Here is a 15267-nt window from a genome sequence, read left to right as displayed (position 1 = left end):
GAGTAAACCTAAAGCCTTACATATTTCTTATAATATGTATGAAGCAGCCTGTCCAAGCTATTGAAGATCAAATATTTACTTTTCTAAGGTTTGAAACAAAAAAAAAAAAACAAATACTAAAACATTAAAAAATGTGATAAACACCTCACATTTATGGCAACCTTCACTTGGAGAGAAGGCAGTGCTCTCAACCAAGAATTCCCCTACCGTTTGCTAACACCACAGGGACACTATGGCATCTCCAAGTGCCTACACTAATGGAGTCAGCACATGGTAACTCCTGCAGGACAGAGCTGAAATCTCAGCTCTAGGTGTGGCTGCAAATTCTCCTCAAGACAGCGAACCCAGGACACAGAAATCCAAAATGTGGTGAGCTAGCAGGTTAGTGCAGTGCAGGATGAACCGTGGTAAACATATTATCTTTGAGCCATTTCACCCATCTTACATTAGGACTTTAGCGCAGTCTCAAAGGATGTAAAACAAACACTGAAGATGGAAGACAAATAACACTGACATTTAGTGTGCAAAACTGAAATCCAATAATCAGATTTTGTCATCGTTCTTCAAATGAACAAAGCAGATCGACCAAGTGTCACTTTGCCATCTCAGTTCATCACTCTCTGGTCCCAGTCACAAACCAATTAGCAAAGGATCAGTGTCTGAAATACTGCAGTCTCATTTCTTCATTAAATCACACACATTATAACACAGAGGCAACAGAAGGTAACCAACAGACAAAAACACAGCAGTGGGTTATGGGGGGGTTCCTAAGAAGCAAACATTGGAGGTTCCATTTCCTCTGTAAAATACAGCACTTTGTGGTCCAATGACATCCTTACAATTAGTTTAATTACTACTCCTGGCGTAAAATGATAGAATTGAAAGTAAGTTCCTCCAGGAACCCCCCTGGAAAAAGCAGCTGTGAGCACTGCAGGAGAGGGGGGAAGCTCCAGTCATGAGCACACTAACAGCTGCTAACAGGAACACAGAGCGGTCCATGAAGCCAGGACTCTGGTTCATGCGAGATCAGAGGAGTGCCGGTCAACAGCAGGACCCGCAGAAAGAGAGAGGGGGCCTCGGCAAACCACACGCACTCACTCCCAGCGGGGACACTCCCAAAAGGACGGGGTGAGAGCGGGGACAAAAAGCGTCTTGTACTTGGAGCGCAAAGCCGGCATGCGCGACATTCTCCTGCAGGGCGGGGACTGTGAGCAGGGAAAAGTCCATGGTGTATCGCTTGGCGCGGGTGGAGACCACGGTGTCCTCGGACTCAGGAAGGACGCGCAGCACGGTGGCGGAGTGTCGCCGGGTGAACTTTTCCCTCTGACCACCGGGGGGCGTGGAGGCCAGGGTTCAAGGGTACAAGGCAAAGTTAGAGGGGGGGCCGTGCGGCTGTGGCGGGCATCCTGGTGCCAGAAGTGCAAACATACTGCCTCCTCAGGCTCACGAAAGGTCACACACGTTCATTTCTAAGACATTCTGTTCTTTAAAGACCTGTACCTCAAACAGGTGGTTCCTAACTGATACATCACACATTTTTAATCAACAATTGATTTAGTCAACAAGTCTACATTGTAATTTTGCACTGTATACTGTATACCACGCAGCACTACCATCCTTTGGAACCTAAATGGCTTTGTAACACATTTGGCTTTTCTCTGATGATGCGATAAGAACCTCCCCTCTCTTAATGTTGTTTGCACTCTGCATTATGCAGTGATGAGCCCTGCTGTGGATGTGTTTCTCTGCCTGTGGATGCGCTCTAATGCAGTGCAGGGACAGAGGCTGGCTGGGTCAGCACCAGCAGAGCGACCAGCCCTACAGCAGTGGGGTCAGTGGGAGCACAGGGGGCCCACTGGACACTACCTTGTCCAGGGAGTTGGTCTTGTCACTGCTCTTCTCGGGAAGGCTGTTTCCGGAGTCGGTGCTGATGAGGGAGCCCCGCGAGTCAGCGTGGCGCACGGCGTTGATGTTGGGGGTTGAGGAGGCGTGAGGCGATGCTAAAAACAGAGACAGCAGAGGGCTGTGACGCTCTCACATGTAACATGGCTACTCACATCTTCCTCTGGTAACTGACTTCTTTGATCTAGAGGTATTCAGCTTTGTGTCCAGCGGTTGTTTACCTGTGCCAGAGATGACTCCAAACACATCCTTGTGCAGGCTGTTGTCCATGCTATTTCCTGGCTTCTGTGGTGTCACCATGGAGTTACCCAAGAAAGGGTCATCTCTCCCATTCTGAAACCCAAACAGCAGTAGAAGTCATCACAGCAAGAGGGTTCAGATGAGCACAACTGTAATTTAACATCCGGCCGCTAGGTGTCAGCCTTACATTGTTTGAATGGTTGATGGTGAAAGGTGAGACTTCTTTCACATTGAGCCTTTGCACGTTCTCTTGCAGCAAACCAAAGAGAGGCAGGTAGAGGGTGGCAAGCCTGGCCTGTTGGCTCTGCAAATTATACATGAACAGCATTAATCCAACACAGAGAACATTAACTCATATAACACTCATGTCAGAGCCTAGGCTTACAGAGGTTTCCGCTGAATTGTCGTGGAGCACTAATGAAGCCTGACACTGAGCTCATTACCTTGGAGGTATATCTGTCGTCGAAGGTGTGCTTCACCATCAGGTTCTTAAGGACCTGAATGGCGATCTGCCGGATCTCTCTGAACTCCTGCAGGGCGCTGCCCACCTCCCTGAGCAGCAGTCCCACCAGGAAGTGGTTTTTACAGAAGTCATCTGTCAGCGAGTAGTCCAGCTGCAGGTCTGAGAGGAGAAACGTGGATCAGGAGAAATAAGGAAGGAGGTCAACACGACCACAACGACCGCAAACCAGGAACAAGCTTACATTGTTGGAATGGCTGACTGCAAAATGTGTGGAGTTCAGGTCTAAGTAAGAGGTTCCTGTCTAGACCGTGTGGGAACTGTCACACGACCACTTTTGACTTCCCACATCAATTCCACACTCTTAAAGAGTACCATACATCTCACAGGATATATTGTTTTAACTTCATGTCAGGTTGTAACATTTACCCATGCACTACCTGCTTCCTACCTGCTTATCAAGTGTTTCCAAACAAGTAATACTTCAAGCAGTAACAAATTTATTTAATATGTCATAATACAACCTGGCTCTTAAAATAAAATGTAACCTTAAAACAAAAGCATTACTTTGAAATGAGTAAGGGAAATTTACTCTCTGGTCAATTACCATGTTAATTATAATTAAAAAAACCCCCCACTAATTCTGAGGAATGAATGCAGTCGCACACTGCCTGCCCTGTCCATCTGAAACTGAACACCCTCTTTTCATGTCTTCTGCTGCGTTACTCATCACACGTATAAGCTCTTACAGAGGGGTTCTCACAGTTATTTCTGTGCTCTGCGTTTAGGACACAGCAGGACCTCACTGCCACCTTACACCCTCCTAGACTGCACACTGAACCAAAAACCAAGACACATCACCTCAAAATAGACTTCAGCTACACAACGTTTGACACGACAACAAATAATGTAACACAGTTTCTCTTGTTTTAACTGAGAAATTATTATGGAACGTGAATAACCACACACATGCGTTGTCATATATCACTCAGTACTGATTCACAGTAACGAACAGGATCATGTGAAAATCAACATCATTGCTAAAACCGAAGGAAAATGGCAGCAGTGAACGATGTGACCACAGCAGTGTAAAATATACAAAGCCAATAACCGAAACTGGCCTTTGAGAGCGGCCAAGCAGCATGTGAGCCGGTTGATTCTGCGAGCTGAATGATTTTTGCCAAGGAAAAGTAAATCAATAAACAGAAGTATCAGATCTCACACAATGGTCAGAGAGAAGAAATTCAACCACAACAAATGACCCAACATGGTCTACCGAAATGAGACTCATCAACATTCACTTGAGTGTTCACCTACTATGGGAAATACTTTGTTACAGTCAAGGCCCATAAAATTCCTTTCCATTAAAACTGCCAGTCCTATGCACTCCTCTGGATAACAAAGGATAACAACTGATCATGAATAAGGCTGTGGCATTCATCCATCTGGCCTTTCAACATAAAGATTGGCAAAAAGAATGTAAACTTCATTAAAGCATCATTACCTCAATGCTTTTCTTGAAAGATAACCTGATTTCCTTCACTGAAATTAATCAGTACCACTGCTACAATATGTAAAGCAGCTGGCCCAGACGGCCCAGACTGCCCAGACCCAGTCCGGGCTTCAGTTTGGCCTGGAGTGTATAGGGAGGAGGGAGGAGAGAGTTCAGCGTGAAGCCTGTCTGCCTATCTGTCTGACCAACTTGCATGCGCATGCACGCGTATCATAGGCATGTGAATTTTCAAACTGACCATTCCATCTGGCTTCACCAGTGACTCTGCATTACACTCTATATTGAGAGACAAAAACAATAATTCACAATGAATAGTGGAAACTTAAATACTCTGCAGTCAAAGGAAGGAGAGCTGGACAAGTGTGACTGATAATATAAAACACAGCACGTCATGACTGGTCCCATTAGCACTTTCAGGGTTACAAGATTTTTATCAAGCACTCGAGGTCACACTGACAGCTTCAAATAGCAAGGCTTAATATGCGGATTTTCTTAACCACTTCAGAGAGGAAGAAAATAGAAGTGTGCAAATCAGACTATGAGAAACTGAAGAGATGTTTAAAAAGGTCTATATATTCAGAGCCCAAACAACAAGTCATTTTGGATTAGAGGATTACACTTTAAATCCTATGCATATTATAATCCATGAATGCAGTGGGTTTTAAATATTATAAAAGGTAAAGTATCTGCACTTCATGCTGCTCTGTGAAGGGTGTAATACTACAGACATCCTAATACTGTCCCTCCTTTTAAAAGTCATCCATGTTTACACTAGTAGAGTACTGGAGTACAGTTTGGGGTAAGGAAGATTGACAGTATGTGATACAGTTTAATCAGTTTCACTCCCCTGATACAAGTGTCTGATCTCACTGCTCAACTGCCACTTGGCTGCTCTCTAAGGCCAGCTTCAGTTATTGCCTTTGTATGTTTTATATTGCTGTGGTCACATCACTCACTGCTGATGTTTCCCTAGGTTTTGGCAATGAAGTTTATTTTCAAAGGATCCTGGTCATTATTGTGAATCAATACTGATCAACCTGTTCAGCAATACCTACATATTAATTGTACTCCTACGAAACACTGCTGTTGTGTAACTGGCCCTCTCATATATGTAGTTGAGATATCAGAAGACCTGAAAAGGGTAAGAGGGCGAGGACTTTTACCTTGAAACCTCTGTATTCTTCCCTTTCCAAAAGGCATCGGCAGGTTGAGAGGAATGTAGTGCTCGTGGTTACACACCACGCGCAGGAACTCGAATTTAAACTCGTACAGAGTCTGAAAAAGAGAGCCCAAGTTACTGCAGGGTGGGCGAAACACAGGGACAGCTCAACAGACCATATGTAAACACTACCTCTACATCTCCTGCGCGGAGTGCAAACACACTGCCTGAATGTAACATCCATGCTTGTACACACTACCTTGGAGTCCCCAGGCACAAAGCAGTTGATGTAATTGTTAATCTGCTTGAAGACAAAGCCTCTGTCCATGAAGGTGAAACAGCGCTGTGGAACATGAGCATCGCACCATTGTGAAAAACATGCTGCACAAGCGTTTTAACAGACACAGGGTATAAAGTAATAATAATACGCTATGCAGAACAATTCTTGGTTACATTAACAACTGCGAGAGTGGGTTCTGATGAGTGCATTCTGATTGTATTCAAGGGATGGAATTCCCTGATTGTCATTATCTAATAGTTCAGATTTCCTTATACATGCTAACTTACATACAAGAGTTTTTATTCTTCTAGCACTTGGAAAGTGAGTTTTCATGAATTCTGGATGGACAGAACTATCATGTGCTTTCAGTTAGTGACTCATATCAACCCATCTTTGCACTCCAAAGGAAAAATACTAGGAGCCATTCAAATCACAGTGTTTATGATAAAAACATGACAGTTCCACCAATTCTGGGGTTCATGAAACCTCACTCTCCTCACATTACTTATGCTATCCATTTATAAAAGTGTCTCTTCACTGAAGCACATCACGTTAAGCACCTTTGTCAAGGGTGTTCCAGCAGTCCTCCAAACAGGATTCAAACCTGCAAGCTGGTTTCTATAGCTACTACACTATACTATTCCCTGTACATTTTCAGTTTACATTTAAGGTTATTTCACGAGTGGGTCAGACCAGACACCCCACTAGTACAGAACTCACCTTGATGAAGACAGCCAGGCTGTGGTTGGCGTTCCTGGCAGCATCCAGGTTGTCCTTGTACTTCTGTGTGATGTGGGGCATCAGCATGTTCACCAGGGTCTCCACCGTGTGATGGAAGGAGGCGGAGAAGCGCTGGTTCCTGGACAGCTGAGAGACACGCCCCAAGGTTCAGAGGGCGAGGGAGAGGAGGAGGGAGTGGGAGAGGGAGGAAGAGAGAGAGCTGCTTCTGACTGACTTCACAGGTTCAACGTAGTGTCAGATGCTGAAAGCTGCCATTGGCACAATCACAAATGCACCCTTATTTACCTGAAAAAGACATTCCCCATTTGCTACTCCTGTTTGTGTTTCCTAGCATGTTACTGAGGGAGAGAGATGGGTTTCTACAGTAGCTCTCTGATTATACACCACCATGCCAATGCTGAATAAACACAGGATTGTACTGGGTGATTAGTGTTGTCTGAGGTTAGGAATGGGAGAGTACTTTATAATTTGGGGGAAATGTGTACAAAGATTGTGGCTGCCTGGACGCTCAGGGATCATCAATACCAAAGTTGTCAACACAACACTAAATGCTAAAAAGTATTCTTCTGGGATACATGGCAGAGGCGGAGCCAACTTAGCCACACAAGGACACTTGAACACGGCACTCACCTTGACCTTGCCGCTTTCAATCAAGTACTGGGCCATGGACTTCACAAGGGCTTCAAAGAAATACCAGGAGTACTAAAAATCAAAACAATGGGTGAATATGCAAATGTACAAAATAATACTACCATAAATATGATTTTAACATTGCACTTTTCCCTTTCTGAAAACTGAAATTTGTGTCTCCCGTTAAGCTATAACATGTGGAAGCATCTTGGTCCTTGGAGAACCACAACTCTGCATATTTTCCAGGTCTTTTAAAATTTTGAAATACTGTGTGCCTCGAGCACTTCCATTCATTTGGCCTAGCAATTGATCCCTTTATTTGAGAGTGGAAACATAAATCTGAAGAGTATAACAGAGTTCTTAAGCTCCTTTGAAATACAAATAAAAATGTATTTTATTCTGTTTTCACAGAGCAGTTTCTCTCCTGTTAAGGCCCCATTTCATTATTTTTGACTAAACAAAAGTAAAACTGTTGCATTATATTACAATTACAAATGGGAGCATCTCCCTGTCATCTCCTCTTGAGTTATGCTGTGAATTATGTCAAAAAAATCTACTCATCGAGTTAATGAATAGTTGGAAATATTGTATACGTCAACCCCATTGTGAACATACAGGATAAAATCATTATGTAACAGCACCCCACTGAAAACCCGACGATGCTGGGTGAGGGCTACCTTGAGCAGCTTGTTGCTGGTGAGGAAGTCTGTGGAAGGCTTGAGGATGGCAGTCATTGCTTTGGCCAGCTCCTCGTGCACCGTCTTCAAGCTGGTGGCTGTGTACGGCTCCGTTTTAAACACATACTGAGGAGACAGGGAAGAAAGCGTGCACACTGTGTTTGACTGAATGCTCGAGAGCACTGAGGCTTTACTGGAGCAGAGGCAGAGGGTAAAAATGCTCACCTTCATGTAAGACCGCAGGCAGTGCTCTAACCCCTCCTCATGGCACTGGGAGACTATGTGAATCATGACTCTGAGAAGACAAAGGAGCCACAGAGGTCAGGGGTCAGACAGAGTTGTAGGGCTCTGGTCACATAAAGCATGCCTATGCATGGTTGAAGTGAGCTTTGCTATGCCCCATGGACATACTAAAGCAACATTATGGGACTGCTAACTCTTACTCACACTCTGGTATTGGTTTAGCAAACAGTGCATATGATTTGCAACATGGTCAATTTCCAAAAAAAGCAAAATGGTTAGTCACCAATTTGACTTGTGCATTATGTCCTGGTAAGACAACTAATTGCAGGCTATATGTCAGGCTGAATGGCCACTGCTGTATTCAATCTAGATTCAGAAATGCTAAAAAGGGTTTGGTACATAAAAATAAAAACATCAGTTGAGAGGACCCATTATTCAGTGTAATCTGAAGTGGTACCTTTAAAATTACAGGAAACTTCCATTAATTAATAAAAAAAAATTTTTTTAGATTTCTTCAGCTATATGGGTTCCTGACCTGGCGTAAGGAAGATCATGTTAAATTTCTGATTTTTTTTTTTTTTTTAGTCAGGAAGCAATTTGTGCCTTTCCAGATTCCACCAAATAACCTTGGGGGAAGCCCATACTGTCCTGACAAAAAGACGTGACGTCTTGCCTGGTGACGTTGACTGCCACGTCCTCGTGGGTGGCACCGGTGAGCACGCGGAATAGCTGGTTGAGGACAGTAGGCAGGAAGTTGATCATCACATGACTCTCCATGGCGTGGAGGCTCTGCAGAGGAGAGACAAACAGTTTATTGAACTGTATGTTCCCACAGTGTTGATATATAGTGACAGCCAGCGGGCTATTGCAGCTCAACATAGATTAAAAACATTCCGAACATCCCCTATAGTATTAAGATGGGATAAGCACCAGCGCCTCAAAACTTTCAAAGCATTTTCTGCGCAGAGTACACATTTCACCCCCTTCTCTCTCCCTCAATATCCTCTTTTCAGATGGTATTTCTGATAAAATACTTAGTGGCGAGTCCCACCCAGGAGAACAAAAACACAGTAAATATATGCTCAACAGGATATGAGAGTCTCCACAGGAATAACAGGACACACCTGTAAAAGGCAGGCAATGGGGGAGATGCCTGATTGCTCAGTTCCTGCAGTAATGTAAAGAGGGCTATCGGTGCATCAGCAGACATGCAGCGATAACCCGAGAGTCGGCTGAGTCATTTGGCAAACGTCCAGTGAGCATCTCTGGCATGTCTGAACCTGCACGTGACCCTCGGGCCCATTGTTGGGCCGGACATGCGTGTTTACTCTTCAGCTCCCGAGAGGCTCAAGCGTTGCAGCCCTCTATGTGTGGTTGCCACTGCCAGGGACAATGGCGAATGCCAGCGTGCTGTGAGAGGCCTGTTTGGTCTGTGCTGCAGGGGGGCCGGAGTAAACACCCGGGTTTTATGGCATCCTGGAGTATGGGAATGGCAGTGTGGCAGTGACGTGGGAGACAGTGGCGGGGTGGTGGAACTTGGGGGGTGAAAAGGGATCAGTGCCCATCGAGCAATGAGGCAGTCACAGGCAGGGTGAGTACCGAAACAGGTGACATCATCAATCTCTGTCACTATTGCAGGGCATCAGACACTGCCACTGTCACCATTACGGTCCCCTTCTCATTCTGAGCCACCCTCACCGTTACGGTCACCTTCCCATTCTGAGCCACCGTCACCATTACGGTCCCCTTCTCATTCTGAGCCACTGTCACCATTACGGTCCCCTTCTCATTCTGAGCCACTGTCACTGCCTCGGCTTTACCTTCAGGTACTTGACCAGCTCCCCTCCTGATGGCAGGCCCGCGCACTGCAGGCTCTGACAGTGGTGGAAGAAATTGTGCAAATGTTGATCCTGTGGAAGAAAAGAAAGCACAGAGCCATGATTCCGTGTCTTCTACAAAGCACTGATAGAGTTGGGAATACTGTAAGTTTCAGTGTTATTTCGTACAAAAGGAAATTAAAGACAAAAACACAATGCACAGAGCAACAAAGCAAGAAAGAAGTACTAAGAGACACAAAAAATTAAAAGCAGCCTTTTACTGTTAATTTGATACCTTCAATAAGACTGCTGCCGACTGTAGCCTTATTGTTTGCCATTTAAATTGCATAGTCTTACCTACCCTTACTGAATTATGTGTTCATTACAGATACAGTCATCAGCTGACCAGCTCCACAAACATTACTGACCTGAGTGTAGATAGTGGAGACAAGGTGTGTGGACACCTTGAACAAAGGCTTGCCGCCATCGACCCATTTGATTTCAGGCCCAGAGTGCTGCCGTTCACAACAGACACAATATCAAGCAGTAAGTGTCACATCTTAACCAGCAGGAGTAGGACAAAATAGCATAAAGTGGCTGATCTGAATTTAATGATCTGATCACATGAGAGGTAGTCATTCATTTATTGCAATGAATGTAAGTGCCAACAACAACTGCATCAATGCAAACAAATCAAAATACAGTGAATGCCAACATCAATAATCACACAGTAAACAAGAGAAACTGCAAACTGCCACACATTTGTACACACACACACACACACACACACACACACAAACTGACTGCATGTAATTACATGTACAAACTCACGTTACAACTTCTAATTTAAAAAAAAAATTGAAGGAGACTAAACAAAGGCTTGGGCCTCAACAATATGGCCCCTACACCCCAAACCCATCAGAGATGGACGTTACCTTGACGACACCTTCCTGAGAGCTGAGGTAGCCTGCAGGCAGGTTGGCAGCCACAGGGATGTGCTGCTCGTTCAAGATGACCCTGCCATCCTTCAGCAAGGGGAGCCAGGCATAGCCCACTGCAGGCAAGGGAGAGCAGACCTTGTCAACTCACCGCAGGACAGAAGACACAGGCATAGACCCACAGGGCCACAAGCCACCTAAAGTACCAGTTAAAAGTCTTGCAACACCTACTCAGCGAAGGGTTTTTCTTTATTTTTATTATTTTCCACATTTTAGAATAACAGTAATGACATGAAAACTATGAAATAATAAATAAATAAATAAAATGGAATTATGCAGTGACCAAAAAACTGTTCAACAAATCAAAACTTAGGTTCTTCAAAGTAGCCATTTTTTTAAAATCAAATATTTTGGAAAGAAATTCATAGGTATCAACTTCACTATTTATATCTGGCTGACAAACAAATTTCAAGCATTTAAGCATACGTCTGTAGATCAAAATGTCTTTGAATGCATGTTTCCTATTATATTAATCAGGTGTGTCTAAACTTTTGACTGGTACCTTCATATTCACACATTCATTTCAGTAAAACAGAAGGACACAGGACAGGACATCTGTTCTATTGTGCTGGAAGTCGTTCTGGATAAGAGCGTCTGCTAAATGCATATAATGCAATCTGCTATTTTGAGTCAGTGAGGCCCACCTTGTGTCTCCACCAGGTCCCTCTTCTTGGTACTGGCCTTGCTGTTGCTATCGCAGCTGATGTGGAAGAAGGTGAATAGCAGGTGATGTTTCTCGCTGATCTGGGTGGGAAGCTCAATCTTGAACTGAGAGATGAGAACAAAAATAGTCCCATTCAGTTAACAACAAAGCCCTTGTGTATAATCTTACCATCCATCATCCACAGGGGAGATCCCCTGACACAAACTGTGATCTGAACATTGCGATTGTCTCTTTCACTGTAACTGGGGCTAGATATGGAAATACTGTCAAACACGGGCGAACTTCCTGTTAGTATTAAACTGTAGACTGGGGAAACAATGCGGGCTAATTGTTTCGACAATAAGGAACAAAGATTAACCCGCATCCTCATTTCAGGACCCTGTTTGCTTACAGTACGCATATTCCTGAGCCAGCATGAGTACTGGACAATGGAGACTGTAACCCACACCCTGTTCACAGTGAAGCAGGGCCAAATCAAACACTACGCTGAATCCGTCCTCTGCTTACCTCATCATAGAACTCTGGGTTCTGATGGTGATGTAGCACTGCAGCAAATGCGCTCTTGACAAACAAAGGTCCCCCCGGTCTACCATAGATACACTGCAAAGTCAGAACAAGGGACAATTAAATGGCACCAATTGCTGGTGAATTACAAAATGAACCCCAGGGAAAGTATTTTGTTGGACAGTTAAAGCATTTATAATTCAGCCCAGTAAGGGCCATTGGCTTGGTGTGTGCTTGGTGCATCCAATGGAAAAGGTTCCCAGCGGATTCTCACCATAAAACTTAGACCAAATTTCAAATTCAAATGACAACTATATACTTTAATGACAACTGAAAGGCAAACTACTGATCAGTGTTCTGAGGCGAGTCCTGCAGATGGTGATAAGGGGCAAGCGACAGGGGCATACCCTGAGCGGCTGAGCCTCCTCCTCATCGGTGTCCTTGAACTCGATGCAGACAGCTATGTTCCTCGCCTAAGGAGAGACAGAGGGAGAGGGAAAAACTACATATAGCTGACCCACTTAGAGGAACGGTTCTGCTACACTCATTTGCTGCTGGCAGGCAAGAGCACTTTTAGGTCTTTTCCTTCCATTGATTCCTTTAACTTTCTTTAGTTAATTTTTGAGTGTGACCTCACTGACACAGGCATTCCACTTTGCTGTGTAACATCAAATCTCAGTTTTTCATTTCATCTGGAAGCTATTTAAAATACTTCGATGTACTTTAAACCTGGGTCACTCTTCATAAAATACTATTCGTCCTTAGTTTTCTTCCTTAGTCTTAGTGTCTTTTTTGTACGTTTACATACTGATATTAACAATTAGATAGTATGGCTTATAACTCAACAAGGAAACAAAAAAATCTAAGAAGAAAAATCTTGCCGATACACAGGACTGCCTCTGTTGAGCTCTCTTTCACTTAGACGTCCTTGATTAGACTAAACACATACACACATACACAGTACATGGTCCAAATTATTTATCACTCTACAGCAGCCAGGGTGTTTTCCTAATGTGCTGCACACCATGCAGTTTCGGCTATGGCCCTTACCTTGGCAAAAGACTTTTGGCTGTCGTACTTGAGGTGCTTGGGGTATACGTAGAGGTGGTTGTTGTAGGTGGTAAAAGGCTGGGAGCACTTAGCTATGCAGGGAACAAACTCCTCCAACTCAAACAATACGCTGGTCTTCCCATTGTTCTCGAACTGCCTCACGGGAATGTAGGAGGAGGTGACGCAGTCTGCAACGCAGAGAGGGACAGAAACACAAGGCACCACAATGAGATCATGAGATCACTCTCCTGAGGTAGGAGGAGCCTTAATGTTTCCAGCATGTGCTGAACTAGGAGATCATACTTGTCAAGTCTGGAGCAACGCTGTCGATGGTCACATCCAGGTTTCCTAAGATGACAGGAAGCTTGGCCATCTTTTCTGGCCTGAGGAAGAAAGGTAAGTGAGAACCAATTCCAGCCTCTCTCATCTTAGACGATATGTGAAACAGACTGTTGGGCTGGGAACTCTGCCATGGACGGAGTGAGTAGTGAAAACATATTTGTGTAGGCAAAGGGAAGCCTTAGGGCAAACATGTGGTGGATGCAATCCCTAATCCAAAACACCCCAGAACATATCTCCCTGAAGGCTTGATTGTTGACTTTTGATTATCTGCTTCACAATCCAAAGTGGGAAAGTGATAAACATATTATAGATATAGCTAATAATAATAATGACACTTAATAAAGAACTATATCTCCTATATTGATGCTCCATTGATGCAGGTGTTTCCTGCAAAGGGAAGAGGGAAACAAAAGTGACCCATGAGGAAGGTCCAAAGTTTAAAGGTATTCACCACACATACTAACTTTCTGAAATCCGCCAGGAGTTTGAACATGTCTTCATTTGACAGCTTGCTGCTGTCCTGCCTGTAGATTGCCGAGAAGCGGGCGGCCTTGTCCAGGTTCCCCGATGCGTCTTTGAACACAGGCCTTGCAACAGAGAAACGAAACAAGATTTCTGTTGATGCCAACAAAGCTTCACACATCCCGCATTCAACTTCCTGCTCGGAACAAAGCTTTCCTAATGTTCTGCCGGGCCTTTCGGGCTTAATTGTTTGACAAGAGTTAGAGCGGTTTTCCACTCTCTCAGATTTCCTGCTGCAGCTCCTCAGCAAAATGTGGATGAAAAGCATGTCGAAAGACAAATGGCATCCTGTGACACATCTACCCTCTTCCAGAGCATGAAGGACACAGAGTTGTTTCCACAGCTCTCCGCAGAGCAGTAACTAGCTGTGAAATGAAAATCATCTTCAAATTTCAGGCCATTTACTGTGTAATGGAAAGGGTTTTCCTTTCGGCAGGGGAAAACAAGCACAGAACATTTAAATGTAATCTGAATGGTCCTACCACTGGAATGGATTTCTGAGATATGGTCAGAATGAAAGTCACACTTACAATCATACCTCTTACACACCTGTAGGGACCCTTAAAAATACACTGTGGTGAAATGTGCCAGCTCTGCCCCGCCTGTTAATTCATTAAAGCAGAGTGCTTCACTGGGGAGCCGCATCCTGAGTGTTCTGCTTTTGCTCAGGTCTGAAGTACTTGAATGGAGCTGTTGATTGGATGAGCGGCTGAATCCCCCTGACATTCCAGCAACCAATTGTCAAGCTGCTAGTCACAAGGTATGTCTAAAACCCACAAGACTGTGTATATCCAGGAATGGGAGGGAACTTCCTGCAAGATAATCTGAGTGGCTCATTCAGGTGCACAGTAAAAACCATAAAAATGTTCTGAACCCACATTTTGACAGGATCCTTCACATTGTAAACTGGCTGCCTCTCCAAGAATTTTCCTCCTATGATGCTTCTGTGAAGTAACTGCTTCATCATATGGAAAATATGGTGAGGGGCCAGATATGAGTCTTACCTGGCTGCCCAGGCAAAAGGCATCCTGTACTGGCCCAATCGGCTGCAGGCCAGTTTGGCATTTTTCAACACCTTCTGTGCAGCCTGATGGATAATGGCAACAAGGATGTAAATCCGGAGTGTTTTTTTGAGAGGAAAGAGGTACAGATTAGTTTAGCATATCCAACTGAAATGCCCTGCTTTGCCAATATTTCTAAACAGCACATTGAAATTCATATTACATATTACTTCTTAATAAGCAGTACTTTTTCCAATATAGTTTTGCATACAGTTACAAAAGTACAAGAATATGGCTAATACCCAGAAAAAGTTTATTGTTTATTGGCAATTGCGTGGACTTCTGAAACACACAGAAACCTCACATATAATTACTGGGTCACTCATGATCGCACCTTGGTGGCGTCTGAGTTCTTCATGTAAGGTTCGGCACAGTGCGTGATTCCCCCCTGCAAGACCTTCTCAATGCGGGCCACGAGGAATATGTCCGGGTGGGGACAGGTCACTGAGAACACCCCCTGAGAG

At 44.3% G+C, this 15267-nt stretch overlaps 1 protein-coding gene across 4 annotated transcripts in view; it reads right to left on the bottom strand.

Moving 5' to 3' along the window:
* LOC118789496 (dedicator of cytokinesis protein 9-like) overlaps window positions 1-15267 on the bottom strand; it is a 58553-nt gene that overhangs the window by 15765 nt on the left and 27521 nt on the right. For all 4 annotated transcript variants that reach the window (XM_036545951.1, XM_036545948.1, XM_036545949.1 and 1 more), the window contains exons 13-34: window positions 15138-15260; window positions 14747-14829; window positions 13685-13807; window positions 13182-13261; window positions 12879-13066; window positions 12236-12301; window positions 11832-11924; window positions 11305-11428; window positions 10598-10716; window positions 10091-10177; window positions 9666-9755; window positions 8519-8634; window positions 7828-7897; window positions 7603-7728; window positions 6926-6997; window positions 6275-6421; window positions 5534-5617; window positions 5279-5390; window positions 2586-2764; window positions 2330-2446; window positions 2124-2235; window positions 1867-2000 (exon numbers count right to left, since the gene is read on the bottom strand). In XM_036545951.1, the coding sequence (XP_036401844.1) occupies window positions 1867-2000; window positions 2124-2235; window positions 2330-2446; window positions 2586-2764; window positions 5279-5390; window positions 5534-5617; window positions 6275-6421; window positions 6926-6997; window positions 7603-7728; window positions 7828-7897; window positions 8519-8634; window positions 9666-9755; window positions 10091-10177; window positions 10598-10716; window positions 11305-11428; window positions 11832-11924; window positions 12236-12301; window positions 12879-13066; window positions 13182-13261; window positions 13685-13807; window positions 14747-14829; window positions 15138-15260 (2445 nt within the window). The remainder of the gene's footprint in view (window positions 1-1866; window positions 2001-2123; window positions 2236-2329; window positions 2447-2585; window positions 2765-5278; window positions 5391-5533; window positions 5618-6274; window positions 6422-6925; window positions 6998-7602; window positions 7729-7827; window positions 7898-8518; window positions 8635-9665; window positions 9756-10090; window positions 10178-10597; window positions 10717-11304; window positions 11429-11831; window positions 11925-12235; window positions 12302-12878; window positions 13067-13181; window positions 13262-13684; window positions 13808-14746; window positions 14830-15137; window positions 15261-15267) is intronic.

This window comes from Megalops cyprinoides, chromosome 14 (genome assembly GCF_013368585.1).
Source record: "Megalops cyprinoides isolate fMegCyp1 chromosome 14, fMegCyp1.pri, whole genome shotgun sequence".
Taxonomy (NCBI): domain Eukaryota; kingdom Metazoa; phylum Chordata; class Actinopteri; order Elopiformes; family Megalopidae; genus Megalops; species Megalops cyprinoides.
The sequence above is the reverse complement of the archived record's forward strand: the minus strand, read 5'-3'. Positions and strand labels throughout refer to the sequence as shown.